The sequence below is a fragment of the Lithobates pipiens genome, unplaced genomic scaffold (genome assembly GCF_037356315.1).
Source record: "Lithobates pipiens isolate NorthernLeopardFrog02 unplaced genomic scaffold, aLitPip1_a1.2 Scaffold_8, whole genome shotgun sequence".
NCBI lineage: Eukaryota > Metazoa > Chordata > Amphibia > Anura > Ranidae > Lithobates > Lithobates pipiens.
The window spans coordinates 51,384,121-51,411,571 of NW_027507903.1; the positions used below are offsets into that span (position 1 = coordinate 51,384,121).

Consider the following 27,451-nt stretch of genomic DNA (forward strand, 5'->3'; position numbering starts at 1 on the left):
CAGTCTGCAGAGAGCTGGTGACTGTCATCCACTGGCTCTCTGCTGTGCCCCCCCAGTGCTCACTGGAACGCTAGGCTGTGGAGGGGATAGGAGCGGATTTCTCAGTCTGCCAGCAGCTTGCTGAGAGGTGGAGCCAGCTGCCAGTTCCAGGCATCTGGGTGGATCACAATTGTGAAGTGAGGATCTTTTCAGAGACTGGACCGAATGATAACCGGTCACAGGAGTGCAGAACCAAGTGCACTCCTGTGATCCATAAGAGAGGTAGTGCCAAAATAGCTTTGCCATACTTCGCCTTTAAAGCATATTTCCAATTTTTCATCCAAATTAGGCTGACTCCTACTTTATATTTGTTACACGTTCTCATTTACATAACATAACTTACAAAAAAGGACATTATAAAAATTGCAGCTCATCTTTCTAGATGCTCTATTCTGGCCCATCCAGCAAGGAAAATCCTAGGTAGTTTTTTTGTTTATGAGGGGGCTGTGCAGCTGTGTTTGCCATAATAAAAGTATAATTATTATTATACAGGATTTATATAGCAGCAACAGTTTGCGCAGTGCTTTAGATTCCAGACAAAACCTAACTTCTCTTAAAAATGCTTCCGCCCCCCTCCTAACACCTATTCTAACTAACCTGTAAAAGAAAGATCTGTATACTTACCTATTTTTGGGCAGCTCTGGTCCAGTCACATAATTCTGTTCCCCTCTGTCAGCCAGTGGCAGCTGCAGGGGAGAGGAGAGTGCACTGACAGTGGATGAGCCATAGGAGTGACATTACTGTTTCCAGGCATTACTAGCCACTGTCAAGTGCTCTCTCCTCTTCCCTGCAGCAGCAGCTGGCTGATACATGAAATCACATGAAGCAGCCTGAAAATAGGTAAGTATGCAGAGATTTCTTACACAGGTAAGTTGGAATAGGGGAAAGGAGTGAGAATGGTGCATTTTTAAGAGTAGTTTTGTCTGCAATTCTGCTTTCAGACTGGAGTCCCGCTACAGACAGATCCCACACTAACAGCAAGTCCTGTTTTATGGACTACCATCAAAAATGTGCAATAGGTTTTGCCTGGAATTCTACTTTAACCCTGTCTATACTGTGCAATCAGATCTTTATTATCAATTGTAACTATTAAACACCCAGGGGTTGCTTTACTAAAACTGCAGAGAGCAAAATCTGGTGCACCTGTGCATGGTAGCCAATCAGCTTCCAAATTCAGTTTATTCAATTAAGCTTTAACAAAAAAACATCGAAGCTGATTGGTTTCTATGCAGAGCTGTTTCAGATTTAGCATTCTCCAGTTTTAGCAAATCAACCGATGTGTGTCCTAACAAAGGGTTAAAGGTGTAGAGGCTGGACTGTCTTTTTATATGCAACACACCACACTGCTCTCCTGGCTTTATTGTCAGTCTGAGAGCGGCTGTGTGAATCCAGTCACAGGGTGCAGGGAGATGGGCGGCACAGGATGGGCCAGTCGCCATGCAATGGTGTAAATCATCTTGGAGGTCTGCAGTTGAGAGGGGTTCTCTCCTTCTCTCTCTGCAGTCCTGCCGGGTAAAAGACTTACCTCAGTTTCTGAGTCTCCTGTCTGCTTCTGCATGTCCTGTCCTGGCTCCCCTGGTATACTGTGGGTTTGACGGTCTGACTGGTTCTTGTCTCAGACTCTGACTGTGTCTGCTGTCTGCCTTTGGAAATGCTGCCTGGGCTCACCTGTTGCAGCTTCAGAAGTAAGTGGAGGAAGGCAGATTGGTTTTAAAGCAGAGTTCCACCCAAAAGTGGAACTTCCGCTTTAAGGGAAGGTGACCCCCTGACATGCCACATTTGGCATGTCTTTTTTTGGGGGGAGCGGAAATCCTCTTTTTAGAGGGTTCCAGCTCCCCCTTCCTCTTGGGGCTCCGCGGTTCCGGAAGGCAGTTCACCTCTCCCCCCTCCCTTTTGGCAATCATCTGGGACAGGTCCCAGATGATTGCCCGCCCCGCTACAGCGCATCGTGCAGCTCACGCATGCGCAGCGCGTGCCCGGCTGTGAAGCCACAGCTGGGTGCCCACAGTGACAATGCCGGTGCCGCAGAAAGGAGGGGGAGATGAACGGGGCTTCATTCCCCCACATCACTGGGCCCTGGGACAGGTAAGTGTCCGATTATTAAAAGCCAGCATACCATGTTTTTTGGTAAGAGGTAATATGCTTTTTTCCATATATTTTGTGCAAACATGAGCTTGCCCCACCTGTTAGTGGAACAGAAGATTAGCAAAGGTAGGAGGGGGCAACATGGGACATGGTTTTTAAAAGAGTGTTCAAAGAAATTATGCAAATTAAGGTGTTTTGCATTATTTTAGGAGCAGAAACCCTGAACGCAATGCTCCAAAAAAATATAAGACCCGCCAACGATCATCTTATCCTGAGCAGGACAACGACACCTAACAGGTTGTTACAGGAGTTGTTTCCACTTACCCTGCAAAGGGACAGGATCCAGGAAATTGGCACATGCGTTTATGCCGGCATTGTGAAACTGCCTTGCCAAGCTCAGGGTGCATTTTGAGCCTGCATGCAGTCTGCAGTGGCAGAGAAATGAAATTGCACAGATTGCCTCACAAGGAATGCTGTTGTGCAAAATTCTAAGCCCTATTAACCACTTGCTTACTGGGCACTTAAACACCCTTCCTGACCAGACCAATTTTCAGCTTTTGGTGCTCTCACATTTTGATTGACAATTACTCAGTCATGCAACACTGTACCCAAATGAATTTTGTGTCCTTTTTTTACCACAAATAGAGCTTTCTTTTGGTGGTATTTGATCACCTCTGGGGTTTTTATTTTTTGCGCTTTAAAGGAAAAAAACCGAAAATTTTGAAAAAAAAACGCATATTTCTTTGTTTCTGTGATAAAATTTTGCAAATTATAATTTTTTTAAATAAATTTTGGCCACAATTTATACTGCTACATATCTTTGGTAAAAATAACCCAAATTAGTGGATATTATTTGGTCTTTGTGAAAGTTAGAGATTCTACAAGCTGTGGTGCGAATCGCACAAAATTGATCACACCTGATGTACTGGTGGCCTATCTCATTTCTTGCGACCTGAACAAGTCAGGAAAGTACAAATACCCCCCAAATGACCCCTTTTTTGAAAGTAGACATTCCAAGGTATTTACTAAGATGCATGGTGAGGTTTTTGATGTTGTCATCTTTTTCCCACAATTCTTTGCAAAATGAAGATTTTTTTTTTTTTCTCACAAAGTTTTCAATGTAATAGGTTATTTCTCTCACATGGCATGTGTATACCACAAATGACACCCCAAAATACGTTCTGCTACTCCTTCTGAGTATTACGGTACCAAATGTGTGAGACTTTTACACAGCCTGGCCACATAGAGAGGCCCAATATTGAAATAGCACCATCAGGCGTTCTAGGAGCATAAATTACACATCTTATTTCTCAACCACCTATTACAGTTTTGAAGGCACTGACAACACGTGGCACTGACGACACGTGGCACTGACAGATGGCACTGGAGGCAGATGGCACTGGAGGCAGATGGGGCTGACAGATGGGGCTGACAGATGGGGCTGACAGATGTCGCTGACAGATGTCGCTGGCAGATGTCGCTGACAGATGGCACTGGGGCTGGCACTGGCAGATGGCACTGGCACTGGCAGATGGTGCTGGCTATTTGCTCTGGCTAATTGCTCTGGCAAATGGGGCTGGCAGATGGCACTGCGGCTGGCAGATGGCACTGGCGCTGGCAGGTGGCACTGGCAGGTGGCACTGGCACTGGCAGGTGGCACCGGCAGGTGGCACTGGCAGGTGGCACTGTCGCTGACGGCACTGGGGCTGACGGCACTGGGGCTGACGGGTGGCACTGGCGCTGGCAGGTGACACTGGCTCTGGCAGTTGGCACTGGCACTGGCAGGTGGCACTGGCACGTGGCACTGGCGGCACTGGGGCTGGCGGCACTGGGGCTGACGGCACTGGGGCTGACGGATGGCACTGGCAGGTGGCACTGGTGCTGGTAGGTGGCACTGGCAGGTGGCACTGGCGGCACTGGCACTGGCGGCACTGGCGGCACTAGGGCTGACGGCACTGGCGGCACTGGGGCTGACGGCACTGGGGCTGACGGCACTGGGGCTGACGGATGGCACTGGCGCTGGCAGGTGGCACTGGTGCTGGCAGGTGGCACTGGCTGGCGGCACTGACGGCACTGGCGGCACTGGGGCTGACGGCACTGGCGGCACTGGGGCTGACGGCACTGGGGCTGGCAGATGGCACTGTTGCTTGCAGGTGGCACTGGTGCTGGCAGGTGGCACTGGCACTGGCGGCACTGGCACTGGTGGCACTGGGGCTGACGGCACTGGGGCTGACGGCAGGCACTGGCGCTGGCAGGTGGCACTGGCACTGGCGGCACTGGCGGCACTGGGGCTGACGGCACTGGGGCTGACGGCACTGGGGCTGACGGCAGGCACTGGCGCTGGCAGGTGGCACTGGTGCTGGCAGGTGGCACTGGCTCTGGCAGGTGGCACTGGCGCTGGCAAGTGGCACTGGCGGCACTGGCACTACTGGCAGATGGCACTGGGCTGACAGATGGCACTGGCACTGGGGCTGACAGATGGCACTGGGGCTGACAGATGGCACTGGGGCTGACAGATGGCACTGGGGCTGACTTACAGATCCTCTCTCTCCTCACACGCTGTCTCTGTGTGAGGAGGGAGAGACACGGCAATGGGAGATGATCTCATATGTTTACATTTGAGATCTTCTCCCATTGGCAGCTGCGATCGCGCTGTGAACGGCCGCTTTGATTGGCCGTTCACGGCGATCTGTGTTTGCCTGTCTCCGGGAGACACGGCGAACACAAAACTTCCGCGATGCGCGCCCCCGGCGGCGCGCATTGCGGAAGTAAACACAAGGCCGTCCAGGGACGGCCAGGCGAAGGAACCCGCCTTCTCTACGGCCGTCATTCGGCTATAGGGCGGGCGGGAGGTGGTTAAGGCAGCTATAGTAGAAAGTATGCTGCAAATATTCACGCCACAAGCAACACCCATGATGATAAAGTGTAAATTGTTTGTTCATGAAGGATGGTATTTTTCCATAATGGCAAATCGCTCATTGATGAAGGATGACAGAGACCTCGTCAGAAGACCAGTTTACAGTAACAGGTTCTCTAAGCTTGATCCAAATGGGATGGCTGATGTATGTTTATGCACTGCACTTCCAGGGGTGGATACTGCCCTCTTACGGGGAAATAATGGCACAGTGAGGCTACTTGTACCTGGGTTTACCCAGAAGCATCGGGAAGCATTTGGTTGCTGGGAGGGATCCAACTTTAAAACTGGACATACATAACTATGTTTTTTTTTTTTCCATTCAGCCAGCTGGCTGAATGAGAAAAACTGAGCCAATTTCCTCATCCACAGATTCGAGATGGATGGGGAAATTCTCCCTGCTGCATCTTTGTATTCTGACAGTGGGCCTTTGTTTTGTGTGCCTTTGTAAACCATCTGTTTTTGATAAATAAAGGAATTATATAAAACAAAACAAAAAAAAAAAAAAGAAGAACACACTGATCAGCACTTTAGCCTTTTGGCCCCATGCACTGATCAAGCAGGCTCATTCATGAAAAGTCGATCAATATATCAACTTTGCATAAATGGGAATGGCCATACATACTGTAGATTAAAATTCACTCCTGCTTAACTGGGTGAATTTCAATCCATGTATGGCCAAAACAATGAAGAATTTTACTTTTTGTGGTGCAGAGTTTAGGATAGTTATTTTATTTATTTATTTTTTTGCTTTTTGTGGGTTTTTAACGAGCTTATAAAAGGCAATACTGAAAAAAGGGAATCTCCCCCATATGGGGTTTTCAGGGCAGTGGGGTGGAAATGCGTCAAGATTCGTACACCATCTTTACCTAAGCGCTTGAGCACTGTGTATTATTGTGTACAGTTACACTAGTGATGTTGTTGTTTTTATCCTTTGTACTACAGCTCATGTTTTGACCATTCCTGTCCAATTTTTGATACTTTGTCATATTAAAATTCATAATTAATGATACTCCATGTAGCATGTTCCAATCTTTTTGCTGCCCTGAAAACCCCATATGGGGGGCATTCCCTTTTTTCTGACATTATCCGGGGTGTGCAGCTACTTTCTTTTCTCCCATAAGTGTCTTCCCCTTCTACATAAAAGGCAATACTGAATATATTCAAAGCTGAATATTTCCAGTCATGTCTTGTAAGAACAGATTTGACAAACTGGGCAAGTGTAATATTTTTTGGCAGCAGGAGCACATCTCATCAATGGGTATATAAGTACTTAGCCAAAAAGGCACAACAGAAAATGCCCTCAAATGATCCCAGTTTAGTCACCCAACAATTATCTTATTTAAAAGTAAAATTATTCTTATTTTCTGTAATTTGATGTGTTTTTGAAAAATTACAAGCACAAAGACCAGAGTAGATGTACCCAGGGTGGACTTCAGACTATGATGAGATTTGAATAATTGAGTTTATAGAAAATCTTCATTTCAGAACCTCCACTCTGGACAGCACCATTTGGCACTGCAGCACAAAACACTTGGCTATGTACCAGGAATCTTCACATAATGCAGTAGCAGACCGTTCCAATGGCACACTTGAAAGCTTTGATGAACTTTCTAAGAAGCTGCTGCAATTGTCCTTCATGTATATAGAGAATTATATGTAAAATGCCGTTAAAGTGTTTCCTTTTTATGTAGATTCACTAGCAAGGTTGTGCCAGGTCCTTGAACAGGGTAGAACTCAAAAGTCATAACACTTTGCTAGTGGTATTTATAAGACAACTGTATGATCATTAGAGGTATTGCATATCTTATGTACAGCACAGTGTACAGAGTATAGAGCATGGTGTATACTGTATAAAGTAGAGTGATGTGAAGTATGTAACAAAGTGGAGAAAATGGAATGTGGAAGCCTAGAACATGCAAAATACCTTCCCGTGGGCAATAAGTTTAAAAGGCTAAAAACAGAACATATGTGGCTCATTGCTAAAGTTACAAAAATGATAAATAATAAGAAAAAAGCTTTTAAAAAATATATATAAAAATTAAGGAACACTATCATTGTTTAAATGTTACAAAGAATATAACAGAATATGTAAAAAGGAAATCAAAGCTGTAAAAATTTAAAATAAATGAAACATTGCAAAAGATAGTAGGAAAAAACACCCAAAATTCATAACGTCTTAGTGCTGACCATACGCACATATGCAGCCTCGGCTTTAAGGGGTTATACCGGGATGATGCCTGTAGCTGCAGGCATCATACCGGTACCGTTTTTTAAATCGGTCTGTCGGCTCTTTAGAGATAACAACTGATGCGGCTAAAAGCCACTCGCCTGTTATCCCGAAGGACTTCCGCCGCGCTTCCCGGGCCTCCTGTCCCACCGGGAGACCTAATCCACTTCTGCCAGCTAGAGTGAGACTGGAAGGAAGCTGGAAATGGCTTCCATCAAGTCTCCTATGTGTAGACATGGAAGCGACATCACAACGTCACTTCTGGTTTATTCGGCTGCCAACGGCGGCAAATAAAAAATAATTACCTCCTTTTTCTTTAAAGCGTCGCCTATGGAGATTTTAAAGGAATATATTCTAAATATATATACTCGCACTAGAAGTAAAAAATATGAATGTGTTAAACCAAATAAAAATAAAATTGCAGCTGCTGTACACAAAGTGCTATACACTCGACAAATAAAATGAAATGAATATATTACAGTGCTCACAATAGTGTAAATAATATATCAGAAAATAAAGTGGAAATAATTCAAAGGTAAGGGAACATCTACCGTATATATTTGGGAATGATGTGCTCCAATTCTGGAGGTTGGAGTATGATCGCACTTTTTCAATTGGAGCATGTCATTCACCAAGATATGGACATTCACTTACTTATGAATTGTTTTCACTTTATTTTCTGATATATTATTTACACAATTGTGAGCGCTGCAATATATTAATTTTTTTTATGGACATTTTTAGCTACCGTAGTTTGTCGCCATTCCACGAGTGTGCACAATTTCAAGGCATGACATGTTAGGTATCTATTTACTCAACGTAACATCATCTTTCACATTACACATTACACAAAAAAATTGTGTTTGAAAGACCGCTGTATATAATATTCCGCTATATATAATATTTGGGGGTTCAAATCATTTTCTTGCAAAAAATACGGATTTTAACTTGTAAGCAACAAATGTCAGAAATAGGCTTAGGCATGAAAGGGTTCAAATATATTAATAGTAAATAGGTCAGGTCTGAGCAAGTAGGCCCTTTACAAAATAATCTAGAGTGGGTGACTTGGGACAAATAGAAGGGAAATTTAAATAAATACTTTCTTCAACACTGTGTATACAAAGGAGCATGGTGGAGCTCATGTCCATAATGGGGATGATGTTGACAAATGATCCACAATGGCTCAAAAGTGATATGGTCTAGAAATATTTAGACAACACAAAGGTGGATAAAGCACCTGGACCAGATGGCATACACCCACAGATCTCATTTTTAGGAACTCGTTAATGACTGGAATAGTAATTACCACTGGATGGTCGTAAGGCCAATGTGGTGCCTCTATTTAAAAAGGGGGCAAAGTCTTTACCAAGTCTTTACCAAGTAACTATAAACCTGTTAACTGGATCCCGACCGGCGCACGCTGATGTATGTAGGCAGAATGGCACGGCTGGGCAAATGGGCATACCTGTATGTCCCTTTGAATTTGCCGGCATGCCATTGCATGTGCGCCGCCAATGGCGCGCGCGCAAGCCGGGAGCTCCGTGAGTAGGATTGCGGGCTCGATGTCAGTGGGGATACCTGTGATTGTCTCACAGAGAGGAAGAATGGGGTGATGCTAATGTAAACAAGCATCTTCCTGTTCTTACTAGTGACAGTGTCACTGATCATAGCTCCCTGTGATCGGGAGCTATGATCAGTGATGTGTCACAGCTAGCTCATCCCCCCTACACATCTATAGGACACACTTAACCCCTACAGCGCCACCTAGTGTTAACCCCTTCACTGCCAGTTACATTTGCACAGTAATCAATGCAATTTTAATCGCACTGATCGCTGTATAAATGTGATTGGTCCCAAAATTACGCCAAAATTGTCCGACGTGTCCGCCATAATGTCGCAGTCATGATAAAGATCACTGACCACTGTCATTACTAGTAAAAAAAAAATACCATAAAACTATCCCCTATTTTGTAGACGCTATAACTTTTGCGCAAACCAATCAATAAACGCTTATGGGGATTTTTTTTTACCAAAAAATATGTAGAAAATTACGTATCGGCCTAAACTGAGGAAAATAAATGTTTTTTTATATCTTTTTGGGGGATATTTATTATAGCAAAAAGCAAAAAAGAATGCGTTTTTTTTTCAAAATTTTCGCAATTTTTTTGTTTATAGCTACAGAGATGATCAAATACCACCAAAAGAAAGCTCTATTTGTGGGGGGAAAAAATATGTCAATTTTGTTTGGGAGCCACGTCGCCTGGCCGCCCAATTGTCAGTTAAAGCGACGCAGTGTCGAATCGCAAAAAGTGCTCTGGTCTTCGGCCAGCAAAATGGTCCGGGGCTTAAGTGGTTAAACTTCTATAGTTGGGAAGATATTGGAGAGTTTAATAAAAGTCCACATAGATGATTTCTTGCTTCTGTGGAATATTTTGTACAGCTCAGCAAGATAGAGAACGTGTTGGGTTCATCAGTTATTTTCTTGGGGTAGCCCATAATCCTTTCACACGATCCCTGCTCATAATTCAAGTAAAAGCCTAAAAAGACACCCCCGGACTGTTCCATGTCAGCGGAAGTGGAGAAAATGCTATGTGCCTGGTTGTGTGTGCCCTAATCTCGGGCTAAAGTAGCTCCTTTAAAAAAAAAAGTAAGGAATGCCTAAGCATGAAGTAAGAGGTCCTTTTAACACACAAAGACAAAAAAAAAAGCTTATTTGAGCTGATAAGTACACATTTATTCTGTTTCAGGTACACAGTTCTAATCTTTTCTTCTTAATCATGAAAATCTGCCTATTCAAGGCCAGAATGAGATTTATGACAATCCATCTGTGCCCTGTGAAAATCATTAACCAACACAACTCTTTATTGTCTGGAACTAGAAGAATGATAAGATCTTAAGCACAAGCATGGTCCTTACTTTGTATTTGTGTAGCTATCAACCTATCAAGGGCTTAGAACATACTGGTGTCAAAAGGGAACTCTTGGTGCACAAGTGCCTCGTCCCCTCCCAATTTTAGTCCTGACAGTATACAACATGCTAAGACAAGCACATTGGAAGAGCACTGCCAGGAGATTCTTGGGAGAACTTGATGCTGCCAGCCTGATTGTTCAAATTTTTCCTGCAACAACCAGATTGTTTCAGTGCAGAAAAAAAATTGTTTTCATTGCTTTTTTTACAGGTTTTTTTATTGCTCTGTAAAATTGAAAGCCGTGTACACACGGGGCGGACTGTCTGGCCAACTTAGTCTGTCAGACAATCCGACGGACAGTCCGTCATACTTTCGAATGAACGGACTTGCCCACACACGGCACTTTTTGAGCGGACTAATACGGCGGGCTAAGTCCGCCATACTATCCGCCCTACTTTTGAAATGAACGGACTCGCCCACACACGCGGAGGAAAGTCCGCTCATTTCCAGCGCGTCTCCAGGTAGGCGGGGCCCGCGAAGGAGACGTCGCTGACCCCGCCGCCTGGTATGGACTTAAAGGGGAACCCCAACGCCGAAAAAAATCGGCGTGGGGTCCCCCCCAAGTCCACAACAGACCCTTGTCCGAGCACGCTACCCGGCCGGCCAGGAAAGGGGGGCGAGCGAGCGCCCCCCTCCTGAGCCGTACCAGGTCGCGTGCCCTCAACATGGGGGGTGCCTTGGGGAAGGGGGGGCCGCGCGGCCCCCCCACCCCAAAGCACCTTGTCCCCATGTTGATGAGGACAAGGGCCTCTTCCCGACAACCCTGGCCGTTGGTTGTCGGGGTCTGCGGGCGGGGGGCTTATCGGAATCCGGGAGCCCCCTTTAATAAGGGGGCCCCCGGATACCGGCCCCCCACCCTATGTGAATGAGTATGGGGTACAATGTACCCCTACCCATTCACCTGTGAAAAAAAGTACAAAAAAAACACAACACAGGGTTAAAATATTTTATTGCACAGCTCCGGGGGTCTTCCGTCTTCGGGGGTCTTCTCGCCGGACTCCTCCGCTATCTTCTTGTAGCTCTTTTGCTAGCGGAGGAGTCCGGCTTTCTTCCTCGCCGCCGGCCTCTTCTCCCGACTTCGGGGGTCTTGTCCCCCTCTTCGGTTCTTCTGCCGGGCCACCACGCCTTCTTATAGCTCTTTTACAGGCGGTGGCCCGGTCTTCTGTCGCCGCCGCCTTCCGTTCTTCTTCTTCTTCTTCTCCAGGAGATGTTGCCTCGACGATCTCTCTGGCCGGAATGCCAGGCCCGCACTCCGCTGCCACTTATATAGGGACAAGGGGCGGTGTCACATGGCTTTATGTCACATGGGTTGGTCACAAGAAGAGCTACAAGAAGATAGTGGAGGAGTCCGGCGAGAAGACCCCCGAAGACGGAAGACCCCCAGAGCTGTGCAATAAAGTATTTTATCTCGTGTGGTTTTTTTTTGTACTTTTATTTTTACAGGTGAATGGGTAGGGGTACATTGTACCCCATACTCATTCACATAGGGTGGGGGGCCGGTATCCAGGGGCCCCCTTATTAAAGGGGGCTCCCGGATTCCGATAAGCCCCCCGCCCGCAGACCCCGACAACCAACGGCCAGGGTTGTCGGGAAGAGGCCCTTGTCCTCATCAACATGGGGACAAGGTGCTTTGGGGTGGGGGGGCCGCGAGGCACCCCCCCATGTTGAGGGCACGTGGCCTGGTACGGCTCAGGAGGGGGGGCGCTCGCTCGCCCCCCCTTTCCTGGCCGGCCGGGTAGCGTGCTCGGACAAGGGTCTGTTGTGGACTTGGGGGGGACCCCCACGCCGATTTTTTTCGGCGTTGGGGTTCCCCTTTAAGTCCATACCAGGCAGCGGGGCCAGCGACGTCTCCTTCGCGGGCCCCGCCTACCTGGAGACCTGCTCGAATGAGCGGACTTTTCTCCGGGCGGGAAAAGTCCGCTCATTTCAAAAGTACGGCGGACTGGCACACACACGGGCGGATTGTCCGCCGAAATGCGAGTCCAGCGGACAGTATTTCCAACATTCCGAAATACTTAGTTCGCCAGACTGCACGCTGAAAAAGTCCGCTGAAGCCCACACACGAGCGGACTGTCCGCTGAAATGTGTTTCGGCGGACTAAGTAGGCCAGACAGTCCGCTCATGTGTACGCGGCTTAACTCTGTGGGAATTAAAGCTGGCCATGTGGATTATCACTTCTCATCCCTTATGTTTAGGCCTTGTCCACAAGGGCGTACTCAAGGCCATGCTTGCCTGCACAGGATGCAGAGATGTTCCATTCATCCACATGCATTTAATCCTATGTGCAGTCAAGTCAATAGGAAACGCAGTGTGGGTTTACCGCCCAATCGTAGACAGCGTGAGTACCTGTGCATCTTGTGCAGGCAAAACATAGCCCACATACAGTTGTATGCTTTAGTGTGAATGAGGTCTAATGCCCTGTACACACGGTCGAACTTTCTGACGGAAAACGTACGATCGGATCGTGTTGTTGGAAAATCCAATCGTGTGGGCTCCATCAGACTTTTTCTGTCGGAATTTCCAACACACAAAGTTTGAGAGCAGGATCTAAAATTTTCCGACAACAAAATCCGATCTATTAAATTCCGATCGTGTGTAGACAATGCCGACGGACAAAGTGCCACGCATACTCAGAATAAATTACGAGGCGAAAGCTATTGGCTACTGCCCACTTTATAGTCCCGTCCTACGTGTTGTACGTCACCTCTTTCTGAACGATTGGATTTTCCAACAACTTTGTGCGACCGTGTGTATGCAAGATAAGTTTGGGCCAAAATCCGTCTGAATGTCCGACAGTGTTTATGGGGCATTATACTAAGGATTGTAAAGCAAATACAGGCATACCCCACTTTTAAGCACACAATGGGGTTTATTTATTATAGCTGGAGAGTGCAAAATGTAAAAGCTTGCTGGGACTTTGCAGGTGTTTCATAGAAATTTTTCAATACACCTTGTAACTTAAAGGCTCAGTTTACCCTTCAAAAAAATGATGGCAAATTTTCGCAGGTAAGAAAAATTTGCATTTTTTTTTTAAGTACGCCTACAGAGCATCAGTAGATCACAGGTGCAATGTCAGGCTCCTGTCTTTCTCTAGCTTTGTGCCCGTATCCCCCATACACAGGCTGTTACAAAGCTAGAGGAAGAATGAATGAACTACGAGCGTGCTGAGCAGCGCATTCACAGCCTATTCAAACTACAAGTATATCTGCTACGGTGACAGAAAATACCTAGATTGATAGTTTTTTTCATTCACACATTTCTGTGAATGAATGATACAGCTGTGTGGCTGGAGCTCTGCACAATCGCACTGTGTTCAAAAAGTGACAGCGGGTATGAGGAAAAGATCCTCTGTCTGCTGTAACAAAGAGGGGAATGCTGGCAGTAGGTGTATAGGAGCATGTAGCATGTTACACCCTAACAATGTGTGTAGCATAAAACATGTTTCTAAAGGTGAAAAGCTTTCTTAAAATAGGAAGGGCATATTTGAAAAACTTGGTGTTCAATTTCATATAATACACCTTTTTCATTGATAACTCTGGTTGCCCCTCCCATCAGAATTTTACACATACAGTATCAGTAATATATCAGTATGATCTTTAATACTGATCGCAGTGATGGGGCCTGGGAAAATTCTAAATGCGTTTCTCAAGTAAGTTGAATTGCTTCATTAGTAGCTGTGAAAACTGTATCATGTTGGATTGGTAAGTGCCACAATTGCAATCACATACATCGCTTATAAATACTACACAATAATACATAATCTTCATTTATATATCACTTACAGGTAAGTTGAACAATCAATAGAATGCCAGGGGGGGGGGGGGGGGGTCCAGTTCTCCTATAACCCCCCAGGAGAAAGCCCAGGGAAAGTCCTAATTGCCATCAAGACATAACACTTACAGGGAACAGCTGGAAGCCCCAAGCATTCTATTGACTGTTCAGCTTGCCTGTAAGTGACATATAAATTAGGATTTTGCGTCATTGTGTAGTACATATGAGATATATGTTGCTGCAACTTTGGTACTTACTTATTCGTTTTCACATCGCTCGATGAAGGTGGTCAACTGACTCAAGAAATGCATTGAGAAGTTTTTCAAATGTACCTAGTGAAAGTTTCTTCTTCTGTACACCGTGCAGTTGATTTACTAAAGGCAAAGAGACTGTGAACTTTGCAAAGTACAGTTGCACTCTGCAAGAGTAGATGCTCCAGAGTAAATGAGCAGAAGCTCTGCGTACTTCCAACATTCAATCATGTGCAAGCAAAAATAAAGTTTTAATATTTTCCTTGCATGTGATTGGGTATCCTTTGCAAAGTGAAGCTTTACCTCATTTACTAAGCTCTGAAGCAACTGCACTTGCAGAGTGCAACTACATTTTGCACAGTCGATTTGCCTTTAGTAAATTTGTCCCTGTGCATGCAAACCCCCCCCCCGTAATCTCTTCTTTTTTTTTTTTTTTTTTTTTTGCATGTGTGATTGGTTTCCTTCTTTTCCAAGAAGTGTGCACACAGCTTGAAGTACCATTTCAGGCATCTGTAGCTCTGCTTTAGCCTTATCAATTATGGAATACAAGACAAGATGGCCCTAATTGTCTTCCACAACATATGGTAGTGCACTTCCATGCTTTCTGATGTACTGCTTTATGAAAAATACCACAGGTCCAATTTTCAGTCCATTGTGGTGCATTAGCAGCCCATTCAAATGAAGTGACTGCTTTACCTCAACGCATGTGACTTAACGCACATCAATGCTGTGACAGACTGAGGTGGACCCTTCCAGTCTGTTCAGTGAGATTTAGGCTGCATTCACACTGGGGTGGCGGGTCCATTAGTGGTAAAGCACTTCTAGTATTAGCAGCACTTTACCGTTGTTTATGCTGCGCTTTTTGGGCGCTAGTGGGGGCGCTTTTAGCCCCCAAGAAGGGGTTAAAGCGGAGGTCCACCCTAAAATGGACCTTCCGCTCTTTGGATTCCTCCCCCCCTCCGGCGCCACAATTGGCACCTTTCAGGGGGAAGGGGGGTGCAGTTACCTGGATAATCCAGGTAACTGCACCCACTTCCGGGCTAGCTCTCTGCGGAAAGGGGCGTACATTACGCCCCTTTCCGCAAGTGCCCGCCCCCTTCCGCAAGTGCCCCGCTGCCTGCTGGGAAACACACAGATCCAGGAGGCAGCGGGGACCGTCCTCATTGCGCAGCGCGGCTCGCGCATGCGCAGTAGGGAACCGGGAAATGAAGCCGAAAGGCTCCATTTCCTGATTCCCATACCCAAGATGGCGGCGGCAGCACTCGAGTGTCGATCTAGAGATCGGCTTCGGGTGCCGACATCGCGGGCGCGCTGGACAGGTAAGTGTCACTATTTTAAAAGTCAGCAGCTGCAGTATTTGTAGCTGCTGACTTTAAAAAAAAAAAAACGCGGAGTCCCGGCGGACTCCCGCTTTAAGAAGGGGTTAAAAGTGCTTGTGTTGCTGCGCTTCCAAAACACTTTTCAGGTACTTGGGAAGCACTGTCCATTCATTTCAATGGACAGGGGTGGTGCAGAAGTGCTGTATATACCGCTCCCGCACCACCCCAAAGATGCTGCTTGCAGGACTTTTTTTCCTGCCCTGCAAGCACACAGCTCCAGTGTATAAGCACTTGGCTTCCACACTGGGGAGGCATGAGAGGCAGTTTTCAGGCACTATTTTTAGAGCTAAAACACCTGAAAACTGCCTCAGTGTGAAAGGGGTCTAAAGCAATGACCTGTTGGACACTAACATGCTAATCAAGCTTTATTCCCTGTATGATTTTAAACATTCTAGAAAGAGTAAAAGTCACAAGGTGGGGCATTCATATAATATGGATGTGCAGAAGCATTCTACTGCACTGAACTTGATAACTTTCATGCACCGCACTAAAGTAATGTCCAATGATAAGATAATTGTACTGCATCCATCGTCCCCGTACTTTGTTCTCATTTATAGTTGCTACTTCTCCCAGGAAGTGATTTCAAATCAAAAAGCTGATCTAGACCTTTACTCTTATTAAAGTGGAACTTCACTCTCCCAATCATCATTCCTGTTTTTTTTTGCCTAGGCAAATGATGTCATACATCCCAGCAATGTTCAGGAGAGGTTTTCTTAGCTAAGCACACCCTCCCGTATACATGCCTAAGCCAAGGGCAAAATAGATTCCAGGAAGTAAATGCTACACGAATCATTTGCCCTTACTCACTTACTCAAGATGGCCATGGCCAGAAGTGCCAGGGAGGGTGTTTTTCAAAGTGATTTCTCAACAAATTAAAGCATGTAGACATAGATGGACGGGGGAGGATTGCTTTGAATATTACAAATAAGTTAAATTGTGTTTTTGATTTTTGGTGCTCAGATGCCATGAGGATCCACTTTAACTAGTTGCTGACCGCCGGCCGTCAAATGACGGCCAGGCGGGGGCACCTATTGTGGCGGGAGGCCGTCATATGACGGCCTCCCGTTTAAACAGGGAATGCGCGCGATCGTGCGCGCGCATCCCTGTTTCTTCGGTGGCGGCGTGTCACGGAGACACCGCTCGCCACCGAAGGGGGTGAACAGCCATTCGTTATGGCTGTTTACCACGTGATCGGCCGTGATGAAGTCACGGCCGATCACAGATGGTCACACCCCGAACGTGCACGGCGCATGCGCGCGATCGCGAGCGCGCTGCGCGTGCACGTCGGTGGCGGCGTGTTCCCCGGGAACACTGCTCGTCACCGACGCTGGTAAACAGCCATTGGCCGGCTGTTTACCCACGTGATCGGCTGTGATCCTTTCACAGCCGATCACAAAAATGTAAACAAACTGCGGTAACGGGATGTTACCGGGTTCTCCTCCTCACACACCGATCGTGTGTGAGGAGGAGATTGCGGTAACATCTCGTTACCGCATACAGTGTACACCAATCATACTGATTGCCCCCCCCCAATAAAGAGGACCTGTCACCACCCCTCATAGTACCTGTCAATCACAGTCCATCAGAGTACCTGTCACAGTCCATCAGAGTATTTGAGTACCTGTCACAGCACATCAGAGTACCCGAGTACCTGTCACAGCCCATCAGAGTACCTGTCAGCCCATCAGAGTACCCGAGTACCTGTCACAGCCCATCTGAGTACCCGAGTACCTGTCACAGTTCATCTGAGTACCCGAGTACCTGTCACAGCCCATCAGAGTACCCGAGTACCTGTCACAGCCCATCAGAGTACCCGAGTACCTGTCACAGCCCATCAGAGTACCCGAGTACCTGTCACGGCACATCAGAGTACCCGAGTACCTGTCACGGCACATCAGGGTACCCGAGTACCTGTCACGGCACATCAGGGTACCCGAGTACCTGTCACGGCCCATCAGGGTACCCGAGTACCTGTCACGGCCCATCAGGGTACCCGAGTACCTGTCACGGTCCATCAGGGTACCCGAGTACCTGTCACGGCCCATCAGGGTACCCGAGTACCTGTCACAGTCCATTAGAGTACCGAGTACCTGTCACAGTCCATTAGAGTACCGAGTACCTGTCACAGTCCATCAGGGTACCCGAGTACCTGTCACAGTCCATTAGAGTACCGAGTACCTGTCACAGTCCATTAGAGTACCCGAGTACCTGTCACAGTCCATTAGAGTACCGAGTACCTGTCACAGTCCATTAGAGTACCGAGTACCTGTCACAGTCCATCAGGGTACCCGAGTACCTGTCACAGCCCATCTGAGTACCCGAGTACCTGTTCCAGTCCATCTGTGTACCAGAGTACCTGCCACAGTCCATCTGAGTACCCGAGTACCTGTCACAGTCCATATGAGTACCTGTCACCGCCCTTCAGAGTACCCAAATACCAGTCACCAAACCATCAGAGTACCTGTCACCAGGCCATCAGAGTACCCGAGTACCTGTCACCAGGCCATCAGAGTACCCGAGTACCTGTCACCAGGCCATCAGAGTACCCGAGTACCTGTCACCAGGCCATCAGAGTACCCGAGTACCTGTCACCAGGCCATCAGAGTACCCGAGTACCTGTCACCAGGCCATCAGAGTACCCGAGTACCTGCCACCAGGCCATCAGAGTACCCGAGTACCTGTCACCAGACCATCAGAGTACCCGAGTACCTGTCACCAGACCATCAGAGTACCCGAGTACCTGTCACCAGACCATCAGAGTACCCGAGTACCTGTCACCAGACCATCAGAGTACCCGAGTACCTGTCACCAGGCCATCAGAGTACCCGAGTACCTGTCACCAGGCCATCAGAGTACCCGAGTACCTATCTCCAGCCCATGTCTCATAGAATATACGTTGGGGTGTTTGCTTTCCAAAATGGGGTCATTTTGTGGGTAATTTCACTGTCCTGGTGCTCCAGGACCTTCAAAAGTGTGATGGGTAGGAATGAAATGAGATGTGTCATTTATGCTCCTAGAACGCCTGAACATACTACTTCAATGTTCGGCCTCTCTATGTGGCCAGGCTGTGTAAAAGTCCTACACATGTGGTATCGCCATACTCAGGAGGAGTAGCAGAATGTATTTTGGGGTGTAATTTTTGCTATATACATGCTATGTGTTAGAAATATCTTATAAATTGACAATTTTGTGTAAAAAAAAAAATGCGTTTAAATTTTTTTCCACATATTCCAAAAACTTCTGGAAAAAAATTAACCGTTCAAAAGACTCATTATGCCTCACAGATTATACGTTGGGGTGTTTGCTTTCCAAAATGGGGTAATTTTATGGGAAATTCCATTGTCCTGGTACTCCAGGGCCTTCAAAAGTGTAATAGGTGGTTGAGAAATGAGATGCGTAATTTTTGCTCGTAGAACGTCTGAAGGTACTACATCAATGTTAGTGCTCTGTATGTGGCCAGGCTGTGTAAAAGTCCTACACATGTGGTATCGCCGTACTCGGGAAGAGTAGCAGAATGTATTTTGGGGTGTAATTTGTTGTATGCATATGCTGTGTGTGAGAAATAACCTGATAATATGACAATTTAGTAAAAAAAAATAAAAAATCTTCATTTTGCAAAGAATTGTGGGAAAAAATTACAACTTAAAAAAACTCACCATGCTACTTACTTAATACCTTGGGATGTCTACTTTGTAAAAAGGGGTCATTTGGGGGGTATTTGTACTTTCCTGACTTGTTAGTGTCTCAAGAAATGAGGTACACCTGATGTACTGAAGGCCTGATCAGAAGTGATCAATTTTCAGTGATTGGCACCATAGTTTGTAGACTCTATAACTTTCACAAAGACCAAATAATATACACTAATGTGGGTTATTTTTACCAAAGATATGTAGCAGTATAAATTTTGGCCAAAATTTATGAAGAAAAATTACTAATTAGCAAAAATTTATGACAGAAACGAAGAAAAAGGCATTTTTTTCACAAAATTTACGTTTTATTTTATTTATAGCACAAAAAATAAAAAACCCACTAGTGATTAAATACCACTAAAAGAAAGCTCTATTTGTGTGGAAAAAAGGACGCAAGTTTCATATGGATACAGTGTAGGATGACTGAGTAATTGTCATTCAAACTGTGAAAGCGCTGAAAGCTGAAAATTGGTCTGGTCAGGAAGGGGGTGTAACTGCACTGTACTGAGGTGGTTAAAGCGGGGTTCCACCCTAAAGTGGAACTTCTGCTCATCGGAACCCTCCCCCCCTCCGGTGTCACAGTTGGCACCTTTCAGGGGGGCGGGGGATGCACATACCTGTCTAAGACAGGTATTTACACCCACTTCCGGGCATAGACTCCCACAGGAGTCTATGCTTCTTCCTGTCCCAGCGCTCTGTCTGCTGGGACACACACGGGTCCCAGAGACAGCGCGGACCATTCCCATTGCGCTGCGCGACTCACATATGCGCATTAGGAAACCGGGAAGTGAAGCCCCAACGCTTCACTTCCTGATTCCCTCACCGAGAATGGCGGCTGAGAGCCAAGCGATCGATCGGCCTCGGCTGCCGACATCGCTGGACCCCGGGACAGGTGACTGTCCATTTATTAAAAGTCAGCAGCTGTAGTATTTATAGCTGCTGGCTTTTAATAATTTTTTTTTTTTTTCCAGCGGACCTCTTTAAATCCTGAGTTTATTTTTTAAGGGGCAGTACTTACATTCAACAAGAAGTGTTTTTCTTTGTGCTGATGGCTGCTCTCTTAGTTGAAATCTTCTGTCCTCTGCCCCCAATCCCCAATACCGTTGCGGCAGGAATCTTCTGGTGCTTCAGGGGTTAATATAGCTGCTGGACCTGTCAAAGACACTCATCATATGTGTTGACTAAGCCCGCCCTTTCTGCCCCCCCCCCCCCCTTCTACCATTTACAGATGTTGTACTATCACTTCCATCATATAAATGTACAGGCCTTTCATTCATCTGCCCATCCCCCATTCATTAAGCAATTTTTGTTACTTAAAACTATAGTACAGCATTTATGAATGGAGAAGGATGGGTGAAAAGGGCAGCCATAGCCCTCATTCTTGATGATTGCCTATGACTGTTCTAGGGGCACCAGAGGATGATTTTTTTTGGAGGGGGTGGGGGGTCAGAGGATTTCAGAATCCAACAAAGACAGCCAGAAACAGCGCAAAGGACACTTCTGATTGGATGTAAGTACTGTCCCTTGTGCTGATTAAGAATAGGATAAGGAATGGTTAAAATATCTCTTATTTTAACTTCCTATTTAGAGGACTTAGCCCTTTCCTGCCTTTCCAGTAGGAACAACCTGATGTTAAAGGAGACATCTCTAAACTAAGAGCAAGTCTTTCTTAAGCCCCATACTCACTATCAGTTTTTCTGCTGAGTTTTTCCTTCAGGTTTACCAAAATCATGTAGTGCAAGGGCCTGCCTGATTGCATACAAATTGGAACTCCTAAGGTTTGACCTCATATTATATGGTTTTGGTAAATCTGAAAGAAATACTCAGAAGAAAAACTGATAGTGTGTATGGGGGTTTAGACTGTTTTCACTGCGGTGAGTATCTTCATTGGAAGGCCTCCTTCCTGTTCCGGAGATGTTCCCTCATTTTCAACACCAATTACAGGGGTTATCAGGACAAATGAAAAAGACAATAAAAAAAAAAAACAAACAAAAAAAAAAACTTTACCCTTCCCTACACTATCAAAAATGTAAAAAAAATAAAAAGATTATGTAATCAACTTGTCTCTAGTACAGCTCCCAGACCCTTTTATTATTGTCTGTTTATAACAGCAATTACAAAATAATGTCCTAAGTACCTGTTTCCAGGGCTGGACTTACCATTGGGCTTGACTGGGCTCAAGCCCATGGGTCCCACCCAATAGGGGGCCCCGCCGAGATACATAACCGAGTGTACTTGGCGCGGCTCCGCTCACAGTCACGCCCAGTCCCGCTCTATGATGGACATAACACAGAGACTGGGCGTGACTGTGAGCCAAGCCAAGTACACTCAGCTACTCTCGGCTCCGCTCGGGACTGCGAGAGGACCCGAGAGCCGCCGAGATATGCAGGACTCTGTATCTCAGCGGCACCATTTTTAAACTTCAAGACTACAATGACAAGGCTGCAAATGACACTGGACAAGGCTGCAGATGGATGGGCAAGGCTGCAGATGGACACTGATAAGGCTGCATTGATGGGCATTTAAATGTACGTTTTTTCCTTAAAATTCCCTCCTAAACTTGGGGTGCGTGTTATACGCTGGCACGTGTTATAAGCCAATAAATATGGTAATGTATAGAAGGTAGGGCCCGAAAGTGACTCAAGCCCAGGGGCCCCCACCACCCTAAGTCCTGCCCTGCCTGTTTCCATCACTACCTGTTGCTTCTAATACAATGACTGGCTTTTCATATATTAACCAGTTGAGATCCGCGCTATAGTCAATTGACGGCTACAGCGCGGATCTCCTTTTCTGGGACTACGTCTATTGACGTCGTCCCGTGTACGAGCGGCCTGCGCGCCCCCTGAGGGGCGCGCGGCGCACTCTGTGATCGGCGAGTCCATGAGACTCGCCTGATCACCGATCCGTGCAAGGGGTCGATCCCGACCCCTTATCACGTGATCAGCTGTCAGCCAATGACAGCTGATCATGTGATATAACGGAGCTGGTAATCGGCTATTATTCCTCCTCGCGCTGACAGGGCGAGGAGAAAAAAAAAAAGCAGATCACCGGCGGCCGTGATCGGGACATCAGTCCCGATCACGGCCAGCCCTGCTAGCGACCACCTGCCCCCTGCCAGTGCCCACCTGCCCCCTGCAGTGCCCCACTTATTAAAAGTAAGTGTCCCCATCAGTGCCACCCAGCTGTGCCCACAGTGCCACCCAGCAGTGCCCACAGTGCCACCCAGCAGTGCCCACAGTGCCACCCACAGTGCCACCCAGCAGTGCCCACAATCTGCCTCAAAGGTGCTGCACCCCAGTGCCGCCCATCAGTGCCCAGCAGTGCCGCCCATCAGTGCCCAGCAGTGCCACCTATCAGAGCCACCTATCAGTGCCACTTATCAGTGCCCATCAGTCCCATCTATCAGTGGAACCTATCAGTGCCCATCCGTGCCACCCATCCGTGCCACCCATCCGTGCCATCTTATCTGTGCCCATCTTTGCCCATCAGTGCCGCCTTATCTGTGCCCATCGGTGCCGCCCTATCTGTGCCTATTAGTGCCGCCTTAACTATGCCTATCAGTGCCCACCAGTGCAGCCTATCAGTGCCCACCAGTGCAGCCTATCAGTGCCCACCAATGCAGCCCATCAGTGCCCACCAGTGCAGCCTATCAGTGCTGCCTAATCAGCGCACTTCAATGAAGGAGAAAAATGACCCGTTTGCAAAATTTTATAACAAACTATTAAAACATGATTTTTTTTTTTTGCATCTTTTTTTGTTTGTTTAGCAAAAAATAAAACTCCGAGCTGTAACTAAATACCACCAAAAGAAAGCTCTATTTGTGGGAAAAAAATGATAAAAATTTCATTTGGGTACAGTGTTGTATGCCCGCGCAATTGTCATTCAAAGTGCATCAGCGCTGAAAGCTAAAAATTGGTCTGGGCATGAGGGGGGTTTAAGTGCCCAGTAAGCAAGTGGTTAATAATTGAAAAAGCCATAAAAAATAATAGTGAGCGTTTTTAGAATACGGAACAAACCAACAGAAAATGCTGATTCATTAAACTTCTTTCTATTCAAGCTCCTATTTTCTTGGAATCAAATTAACATAAATACAATAATACATTTAAATAAATAATACAAAATACAATGGATTGTATATCTGTATATAGAATCATTGTATCATGTAGTGTGATTTGCATCCCCTTTTTTTTAAATTTGTGTTTGTTGTGAAGTGCGATAGGGCTCCATATATATGGTGTGCCTTTGGTGCATGGTTACATGTACTGCTCAGCGGCCAGTTGTTACAAGACATACTGACTCAGCCATAGGACCTTACGGAAGATTAATGGATTGCATAATATTGTAGCTGGTAATAGTTCCAACTGTACACCTGTTATCAGGAGACATTTATGGTTTGGTTGCTTTGTAAATGATTAACTTGGCACACCATTGTCTGGAACTTTCTCCAGCTAGTTGGCATTATGGAGAACTGTAAAAAAAAAAAAAGTTTTATATTTTGAAACCCTCCTAAGAAAAAAAAAAAGAGCCTTCATTCCGTTAACAATAAATCAAATAAAACTATGTATTCAAGCTAATGCTTTGAGGCCAGCTGCGAAATATGCTAAGTATATATAAGTATATGTATATGTATAAGTATATGCTAAGCATAAGTATATGCTATAAGTATATACAAGTACATATAAGTATATGCTAAGTAAAAAAAATAATAATAATAATATAATGGCAGATGCTTTATGTGGAATAATAAAGGCATCCACAAACCAACATAGGGGCAAACCTTTTCTAACATTTGTTGCTTACAAGTAAAAAATATTATTTTCTGCTAGAAAATGACTTGGAGCACCCAAACATGATTTTTTTTTTTTTTTTAAGCGGAGACCCTAGAGAATAAAATGGTGGTGGTTGCAATATTTTATGTCACACCATATTTGCACAGTGGTTTTTCAAACACATTTTTTTTTTAAAATACACTTTAATTAATAAAAAAAACAAAAAAAAACTAAACAGTAAAGTTAGCCCAATTTTTTTGTATAATGTGAAAGAAGATGTTACACCACGAGAATCGTGATCTTTATTCTAAGCAAAAAAATTGTGATTCTCATTTTAGCCAGAATCGTGCAGCTCTACTCTGTATTATTGTACCAAATTCCTTTGATACCTAAATAAAGAAAAAAAAAGGGTATTCTCCAGCTATGTAGCCTGCACAATAGAAATTAGCCTCAGAATTATTTGCTCAATTCTAGTGGACACATGGCCTTCCACTATACAAGTCCTGTGCACTGCTAGAGCTATGGGTGGATTAAAAGTAGTGGCAGCAAATGTGTGTTCGTGACATCGCTACTGGGCACTTCCTACTAAAGTAGGTGTAATGGGAGAGACTACAGGGAGGAAGCATATAAGGGTGACAATATTGTAACTTTATTCAATGACAGTGTGAATGTCACCTTGCCTACACTATCTTTGCGCAATAGCTGGATAGAAATGTAAGACTGATAATGCAATCCTTTAAAAGATTATTCACTTTAGAGTGGTATGAGCAAGCATATATATAAATTAAATTTTCGGGTTGGCATACACTTTAACTGCAAATAATAGCTTTTAATCATCATTTGCTAAACAATATTATTTATAGAGCTTTTACATTCTGAAACACTGTGAGTGTTGCAATTGATTCTTTATGTAGAAATTAAGATCTAAAATGATGCAATTATATAAAAAAAATGAACACTCCATTAATCATAAATATGTATACCCGTATGTTTGCACTTAAAATTGAGATATACTGTGGTAACTATTATTTTTTAGAGCTCTTTTACGCGGTGGTCAACATTAAACGCGATTTCAGCATGATCTACACTCTGCACATTTAGTTCTAAATTTAATTAGTGAATGCTATTTTTTTATAACTGGATTTGAATGTCCTTCGGGCCACCTGCATTTTTACTTACATTTCTTTTAATGTACTGATATATAGACAGAAATGTATTTCATTGATGAAGTTTAATGCATTGCAAGCCATTCAATGTCATCAACAGTTAAGAAAGTTAATGTTGTGTACATTATGTAAAAGCAAGCATTGTAATGAAAAAGTCATTAGAAAAGTTATACAGTAAAAAAAAAAAATATATAGATATATATTATATATATATATCTATATATATATATATATATATCTATATATATATATATATATATATATATATATATATATATATATATATATATATATCTCTATCTATCTATCTATCTATCTATCTATCTATCTATCTATCTATCTATCTGTCTATCTATCTATCTGTCTATCTATCTATATATATCTCTATCTATCTATCTATCTATCTATCTATTTATATATATATATATATATATATATATATACATATACATATATATATATATATATATATATATATATATATATATATATATATATATACATATATATAAATGTATATATTTTTTATTAACAAAGAAAGTGCTAGGGTGGACAAAATATAATCACTGAATTTTGTGACAACAATGCCTAAAGTGCCCATAAATGTGTAGAGTTTATAGTGAACAGGTTATTTTTATGCAATCTTTGTTAATAATTGGAACCTGTAATGATTCTCTCTGATCAGCTGATGATTATGGGTTCAGAAGTATCTCAGCAGGGATGGAAGATGTGATTTTTTTTTTTACATTGCATTGTTGAGTATATGTGGTTGTCCTACAAACCTTCCTGTTGTACCCCAAACAATAGATTGTCCATTTTTGTTAAATTTTATCAGCACTGCTGATGGCCAGATTTTCATACTTCGCTAAAGTACTAGAAATCTTGGGCTGTCTGCTCTGCCTATGTATTAGCAGATTCAATCTCCAGGCTGGGTTCACACTATTGCGAATTGGATGTGGCTTTCCCCGTATCCAATTTGCATAGCAGGAGATTGTGACCGGCTCTCTATGGAGCTGGTGAACATCTCCGCAGCGGCTCCGGTGTGAACTGCACAGGAGTCCTGTGTGTCTTTTGGTCGGTTTTAGGTCTGAATTCAGCCCAAAATTCAGGCTGAGAAATGCCCAATGTCCATTTCACAGGTTTTGCCAACATTTAAATGGACCCACCTATAATATGTGTGTATTTATTCTTCCATCCTCAGGGCCTGTACATGGTGCATAGTGTAGTCCACCCCCCTGTGTGATGATGTGTTGTACCTGGTGCCGGTGATGTGAATCTGGATGGTGGCTCTCCTGTTCGGCAGGCTGGCTCAGTGCTATATACTGAACTGAGAAGTCTCCTATAAATACATTGCTGAGACCTTTCCTGTGTAAACTGAAGGAGCTCTATAAACCCGCCCATTACACACATTGTCTGAGCTTATCACTACTACTAACAACTGTGAGCTTCCACCTTTGGACCGCCTAATATTAGTTCATTGATTTATCAGATGACTTGCAGTATACACACCTCAGCATTTTTCCATTTTTATTTCCTTTTATGTAAATGATCTTTATATCCTCTAAAAATCACATGTAGACCAGTGCGTTCTTTTCCTTGCTACGTTGCTTCCTAGGAAATATTAAGCATGAACAAGTTTTTTTTTCCCTGTATCTAAGGGCTAGAAATCTTGGGCTTCTATTAACCACCGTAATACTGGGCACTTTCACCCCCTTCCTGCCAAGGTCAATTTTCAGATTTCAGCACTTGTCGCACTTTGACAATTGCAAGGTCACACAACACTGTACCCAAATTCAATTTTTATATATTTTTTTGAGACAGATAGAGGTTTCTTTTGGTGATATTTAATCACCACCAGGGGCGTTGCTAGGTCTAGAAAAGATACGGGGCTAGAGCCCATAGCAGCGAGGTAAAGAAAGTCATACGCTTGTATAGAATATACTTGTGTGTTTGTGTGTGTGTGTACAGTGCCTTGCGAAAGTATTCGGCCCCCTTGAACTTTTCAACCTTTTGCCACATTTCAGGCTTCAAACATAAAGATATAACATTTTTATTTTTTGTGAAGAATCACCAACAAGTGGGACACAATTGTGAAGTGGAAGGAAATCTATTGGATATTTTAAACTTTTTTAGCAAATAAAAAACTGAAAAGTGGTGCGTGCAAAATTATTTGGCCCCTTTACTTTCAGT

At 44.6% G+C, this 27,451-nt stretch overlaps 1 protein-coding gene across 3 annotated transcripts in view; it reads right to left on the minus strand.

Annotated features, from left to right (window-relative positions):
- Nucleotides 1-26,670, minus strand: part of CKMT1A (creatine kinase, mitochondrial 1A) — a 78,488-nt gene extending 51,818 nt beyond the window's left edge. The window contains exon 1 of one of the 3 annotated variants that reach the window (XM_077470161.1): nucleotides 26,518-26,670. In XM_077470161.1, the coding sequence (XP_077326287.1) occupies nucleotides 26,518-26,662 (145 nt within the window). In that variant the 5' untranslated portion in view covers nucleotides 26,663-26,670. Of the gene's footprint in view, nucleotides 1-20,344; nucleotides 20,479-26,427 lie in introns of those variants that run through there. The other 2 variants (XM_077470162.1, XM_077470163.1) reach the window with 2 other exon arrangements.
- Between the last annotated feature and the right edge of the window lie 781 nt (nucleotides 26,671-27,451).